This window comes from Nothobranchius furzeri, chromosome 12, assembly GCF_043380555.1.
Source record: "Nothobranchius furzeri strain GRZ-AD chromosome 12, NfurGRZ-RIMD1, whole genome shotgun sequence".
NCBI lineage: Eukaryota > Metazoa > Chordata > Actinopteri > Cyprinodontiformes > Nothobranchiidae > Nothobranchius > Nothobranchius furzeri.
Window position 1 is genome coordinate 27410146 of NC_091752.1, and position 6597 is coordinate 27416742.

Below are 6597 nucleotides of genomic sequence, written 5' to 3' on the forward strand. Positions count from 1 at the left end.
TGTCATTCTTTATTGAAAAAATAAAATACAGGTATACAGAAAGTGTGGGAAAATGATAATGTGAAAGTATTGCTCTTTTAATGTAATACTATTTATCTTTAAAAAGAAAAACTCTAAAAATGTCGTGTACAGCAACATGAAAGAAGAAAGGTGGTCTGTCTGTCAGAATGTGCTGAACAGATTTGCTCTATCAAGAGGAGCCTTTTGTGTAAGAGTTTGTTATTGTAATATTGGTTTGGGTTATGTATCTGTGACACGATCCAGGTGGAATGGAAGGTGCCACTAATATTAAAAGGATTAAAATAGGTTCTAAAAAACAAGGCAAGCAGTGCGACAGCCAAAGCAAATTAAAAAGGGACATTTATTACAAAACCCTGATGATGACACCAAGGAAAAAAGCGTTCAATCGAGTGTGCGCAGGGCCCCAAGGGACATGGCGGTCCAGTCCGGCCCTGCTGAGCTCTCGACCAAGGAACCTCCAAGGCCGGCGTCGTCGTCTGGAAACCACAGGATCGCCGCATGGTGAATCCAATCCGCCTCCTCCTCGGCCCGGCCCCTGTGGCACACAACAACTCCGGTAGTAAATAGGTCCCCGGCACCAGACCACTCACAGAGAGAGAGCAACTCTAACACTGCCAGGCACTGATCAATTACTTACGCGCGGGGGCAGAGTAACTCTGCCCGCCTGCCGTGTTGCGCTCTGTGCCCTGGCGTCTCCGGCCGCGGATCTCTCTCTCCGCTGTTGCTGCTGCTTCTCCTGCCGCTGCTGCTGCTGCTGCTGCTGCTGTCCGTGCCGCCGGTGGATCTCCTTCCTGACCTTGCGGAGCTCGCGGAGTCCGTCTGGCTCCAGCTGAGTATTTTCCTTTCCCCTCATGTTTCCGCGTCTCCACGTCCGCTCCCTTAAATAAACAAAACCCTCTGCCCGTTCACCTCCTGCCCTGCCTCTGTTCATTGTTTGCCAGTCCAGTCCACACCCCGCTCCCAGGTGTGGGTAATTGGGGAGGATTAACACAGATGGGATGCAATGTTGCAGCAATCACTAAAAACACCCAAACAGTTAAAAATCAACCTAAAAGCACCTAATCAATTAGAAAACATGCAATATAAAACATAACATAAGAACATTAAACAAAAGAACAACATTACCACTCTGTGACATATCGCCACATTAGCATGTAAATGCTGAACCAATCTGGAATAAAGAGGGATGCTGACCAGTAGAGGTGGTTCACCACACTTTGCTTCCACAGTCTCACCTCCTGGGTCGTCTTTCTCTTCCCCAGCTCTTCGATTTTCTTACCAATTCATGGAGAGCCAAATAGACCCACACTTAAAATAGAAAAAAAAAAACTGTAATATTCACTATATACATCCCCAAAGATTACCTTTTCCCATGTGCCAGGGGTCAAAGAAGTGACTGATTTCCTTTTTTTCCTCCTGCAAATATTTCTGCACCCATGTGTGGTGGTCAGTCACAACTTGCTGCACATCGACCCCCCTCTCCAAAAGTGTGCTCAGACTTCGCACAAATCCCTCCTTCTCCATTTGCACACTATTTCCAACTTCATTGCTCTGAAAATAAACATAATTCTCCATTGATCTGTGAATAATTAACCATGAAATGCATTGGAATCATCAGGTAATGTTGTACCTGTACGAGTTGGTTATCAATAACTTTGTTTCTTTTGAGATCCATCATGGTGTAGCTGCCATATTTGGCCAAGTGTCCTTCAGAAATGCAAGTTATTACTTAATTTACATTTGATAGCAAAGGAATAAAATAAATACATTTAAACGTATTCACCAGGTGAATCAGCTCGCATGTCACCACCAAGAGTCACAGGTCCAGATTCAGTAGCCTCCTGGATGAAATCAGCTTGCTCTAGCTGCCACTGCCAGCTCACTGTTGGAATTAAGAGCTTTGCCTGATGTCGATAGAATGTCTGCTTGGACAGTCCCTGCACATTGAAGGCACCCAGGAACTAAAATATGAAAAGTTACGTCATGAAATGAGAGATGCACAGACCTTATCAAAGCTAACCTAAACATTTTTGGCCTATACCTTAGAAATCTGGCTAAATGATGATCCAGACTTTCTGGAAGATGAATTTCCATCATGGTCCCAGTGTCACACACACAGCAGCTGGGAGCTCTAAACTAGGTGGCTACATAAAAAACAAAGAAACAGCACATTTATAAATGCTTAAAAGAGCTTAAAATAACGTGTAACAATAATCTGCAAAACAAATTAAAACTAGAAGGTAATAATATAATGTTTACATAGACGATTATTAAAAATAATTCACCCTTGCTACGGGTAAGGCTTCACGTCAGGCTGGACAAATGCATTCTTGCAGACTACCAAATCAGTCAGACAGCCAATGTCTTGGGTAGAGATGATTTAGCCTGAAAAAAAAATAGAAGCACATTGTTGTTGGAGTTTATAAAGTCAGATAATATACAAAAGAAACTGTCAGATATAGGCACTTTATAACATTCCTAGTTTGTGGTCGTTATTACAACGTAAAAGTCAGTCACATATGGTGTGGAGAGCCTGAAATGCGACCTCCTGAACAGAATTCCTCACAGAACCGGGTCACGCTGTGCTGGATTTCACGCTCTAATCATGTCTGTCAACTAGTGCTGCGTTAGTTAAGAGTCACTGTTGCAGAATTACCGACTGACACAAAAACAACCAGAATTTTCTCCGAGCCTGACAGTAATAGTCATGTGGACCGTTTCGTCGGCCAGGGCTTTGAGATATGTTCCGATTCGCCGCTGATTCTAACCTTACATCCCGTTCCACATTTTGTGAACTTGACAAATCTGCCCGAAGGCAGTGCAGACCTAAGTGAACCATGTCTCTCAAACTTTGCATTTAGGTAGGGAATTGAGCTGCAGTATTTCTGCGGTCAGGTCTCTCTACGAGTCCGAGAGCTCCACGAGCGGTCAGCCCCGTCCGAGAGCTCCACGAGCGGTTAGCCCGCGCAGCAGCTAGTAGGCGCCGCATCGGTCAGACATGCACCGGGCTGACCGCCGGGGAGAACCGGGTGGAAGAATGGAACACAGAAGTGTCCCTCCAAGAGCTCCGTCATATTTCAACCCATTTTTATGTTAAATGCACTGGGTGTTACCCTTTTACCCATCGACATATGCCCTATTAATTAATTTACCGTATTTTACATCAAAACTTCATGGTTAAACAGTACATGCTACATGCTAAAATTATAGTTAGCTAGCTACTTCGATAAACTCAGCTAGTTTAAAGGCGGCAGTGACCTAAAATACATACATATAATTTAACGTACCGAAAAAAATGAAGTGGAGACTCCTTGGACGCTCTATTAATGCAATTAATGCCACAGCAAGTCATTTTGTCCAACAATTGCACAAATAATATCCAAAACAGAATACACAAGCACAGAGACTCAAAATCCCAAAACAGTTTCCAAGCCAGACCGAGGCTCTACTGAGGCCTTTCCACGGAGCTAGCTCTATGGTCACGTGGGTCTGATGCTCATTAATTATACAGAATTTTAGGCTTTTAATACACTTAAACAGAAGAGTGAGAAAAAAATTCACCCCCCTCAGAGTTGTCATGAGTGTAAACTAGATCATTTAAACCAAAAACATGTTTTGGTACCAGGCTGTAAGCATGTTTATTTCTGCTGTGAAATTGGTATTTTTAACTTGGGAGTCAATGAGGATTTGCTCGCTTCTGACACCAGCCCCTAGTGGATGAAGGTGGAACTGCAATTTTTGGTACTTCCGGGTTGAGACCATTTTCTGAGCTGCATTGTGGGGGCTTGCTTAAGACATGTATAAAAGGTGCATCCGTATTAAAAGGAACACTGCCAGTTCAGGGGAAGATCAAAGGTTTTTAATAGCGCCTTATGGTGTGGAAAATACAGTAACCATAAAAATCAGGTCTAAAATACATGGGAGAGAGTCTAAGGCCCAATCTCAATATTCACACTTGCACCCTTGCGCCCTTCAATTGCGCGTTCCCGGCCAGGGGTGCGAGTGCGTAGGGTGTCCCGATTCTCAAGTGCGGAAGTTGACCATGCCCCCATTGCAACCTTAGTCTGCACTTCACCCAAGTCCGCAGAGATGCGGACCTCGGGCAAGGGTATTACCCACAAGTTATGGCTGCGGAAGAAATGGCTCAAGTTCCTTTTCTGAAAATATGTATTTTCTAATAAAATTAGTTTATTTTAGGACATTTAGTTGATGCTCTGAATGTTTTAGACAAAGCAGCAATGAATTAAATTTTATTTCAAATAATTGCTTTGTTGTTTGTTTGAAAATTGTTAATAAAGGTTTTTGAAAAAAGTTTCACAGCGACCAGCATCCCGGCATGCATTTTGATCGATGATGCAATGCTCCCTGTCTCCATTCGGCAATTATTTGCACACTTGTGTACTATGCACTCGAACCCTACTGCGCACTTTTTCCAAGTGCACTTGCTGAAGCCCGCAGGGCACAGTGCGAGAATTGAGTTTGGGCCTAAGTCTCTGGGCGATGCCATATTGGATGCCATGTTTCCTCTAAGGAAGCCAGCCCATGAGGACAAAACACATTTACTGATTTGTAACAAATGATTCCAAAACTTTCACCAATAACAAACATTTTTGTTTTACACATTTACCTCTTCACTCACTGCCAGTGATGAAAGGGATTCTGATGTGCTTGTTGTTTTGCTGGAGGTTGCAATCCCAGGGTCTTTTGACCCTAATGGTCATCCGTTTGTAAAGTCTTATTTTAACACAAAAATAATGCTTGCTTGCAGTGATTCAGGTATGTACTGCCCCTATCGGCAGGGAAAATACACACTGTCACTTGAACATTATTGATCATCATTGAAAGTCGGTCCTAGTTAGAAAAATGAGCTATAGATAGTTCGTGTTAACTGAGAGCGACCTTTCGGGAGCGCCACGGTCAAAATAAGATGCTGGTGGCATTATAATCAACACAGAAACAATCAGCTCTCTGATCGCTCTGATTTAGAATCAATAGGCTGAAAAAAATCAATTGTCCCACTTAAACATGAAGCTTTCCTTGTAGCATTCATGAGAGCATTGAGCTCTCTTTAGGACACTCAAAGGACACATAATGCGATCACCAATCAGCAGAAAATAATTACACTAGTGCACCCGAGAGATGAGGTCATTGCTGAAAGCTTGAGCTGGCTCTTCTATGAAAATAATCAATCAACAAGATCCATGTAAGGGCCTGCTAAGAGCCTGCAGCATCAGGACACGTTTACAACATGGACTAGACATTTTCTAGAAAGATGTCTTTGGTTATTCATATAGCAGCACACCTCTGAATATTCACTCTTATTTGTGTCCATTTTTAGCTCTTTGAATATGAACTAGAGCTTTTTTGTGGCAGCCTTCATGTCCTGATGCTGTTACATGCACTAGCGCCTTCAACAAGTCTCTGTGTCTGACAGCTTCAACACAAGCCTGCTTACATCTGAATACCAAATTCATTCAAAAAAGGATAATGTTCAGTAAATTTTCAGAAGTTATTGAGCTAAGCCATCCATTTGCAGTATCATTTTTTGCAGGTGTTTCTTACTGAGTTAAGATTCTTATTCTCATCCAGCAGAGCTTCAAATGTAATTTGCATCTTATCCCAAGCTGCAATAATTATGTGAAGTAAGGACCTCAAAGGGAAAAAATGGATTTTTGCAGATTTCCAGTTTCCTCATAACTGTTTAATGATTTTTTGAAAAAATATTGTACACGAAAAGGTGAGTTTAAATGATTTGTTTAGTTTTAAAGCACCTTGAAACAAATAAAATAAAAAAGTTAAACTGTTTTCAAACCAGTAAACCCCCAATATTTTCATGTCTGACATGCTATTTTTTATCTCTTAGGTACGTTTTATCTGGGAAGGCGCCGGCCTATCTTCAGCCACTTGTAAATTGCCATGCTCCAATATGTTCGATGAGGTCTGCAGACCAGTGGCTGCTGTTTCTCCAAGATAAAATCTTGAAATGTGAGGTGGACAAGCCTTCTCTGTAGTTGGGCCCCGGTTGTGGAAAGCTCTGCCTTTAGCTGTTCGAACAGCTCCATCACTCCCAGTTTTTAAATCTAGGATAAAGACACATTTTATTTTATTATCTTTTAATTAGGTAGGTTTGTCTCATAGTTGTAGATTTAGTGTGTTTGTTTTTTTGTGGTGTGTTTTTATTTGTTGTGTTAAGCACTTTGGAGCTGGCTGAAGTGAGCTAGAAAGTGCTTTATAAATAAAACTGATGATGATGATTGATCTGTGAATCAGACTATGTTGCTGTTATATAGGATCACAAAATGGCAAGCTAGAATTTCGAGAGCGCAAAATTGTGAATGGTCAGGATGCCACTTCCTGTAAATCTGTCTACCCCGTTTAAAAGTTAAAAGATATTTAGCGGCAGACTCAGAACAGACTGAAGAACGCATTGTGGAAAAAGTCTGAAAATATGAAAGTTTATTCACTCATGACTGAAGGAGTACAAAATACTGATTAAACCATTTATTTGTGGATGGAAATGACAGGAAATGTGGGTTTAGATCAGATTGTAGACCGGATAGACTGTTGTAATGGTGG

General features: G+C 41.9%; 1 protein-coding gene across 1 annotated transcript; it reads right to left on the minus strand.

The window, feature by feature from the left end:
* Positions 1 to 342: 342 nt before the first annotated feature.
* Positions 343 to 1684, minus strand: LOC129166722 (NALCN channel auxiliary factor 1-like). The gene is made up of 2 exons (XM_054749785.2): positions 659 to 1684; positions 343 to 556 (listed from the first exon to the last, which is right to left on the minus strand). The coding sequence occupies exons 1-2, from the start codon at positions 950 to 952 to the stop codon at positions 365 to 367; spliced, it is 486 nt and encodes a 161-aa protein (XP_054605760.1). The 5' UTR covers positions 953 to 1684; the 3' UTR covers positions 343 to 364.
* Positions 1685 to 6597: the final 4913 nt, after the last annotated feature.

Bases quoted from the DNA above. Each gene is read 5' to 3' on its own strand.
- LOC129166722 (XM_054749785.2), bottom strand. From the start codon at position 952: ATGAACAGAGGCAGGGCAGGAGGTGAACGGGCAGAGGGTTTTGTTTAT. The intron at 557-658 runs GTAAGTAATTGA...TGTGTGCCACAG, and splicing joins GAGTTACTCTGCCCCCGCGC to GGGCCGGGCCGAGGAGGAGG.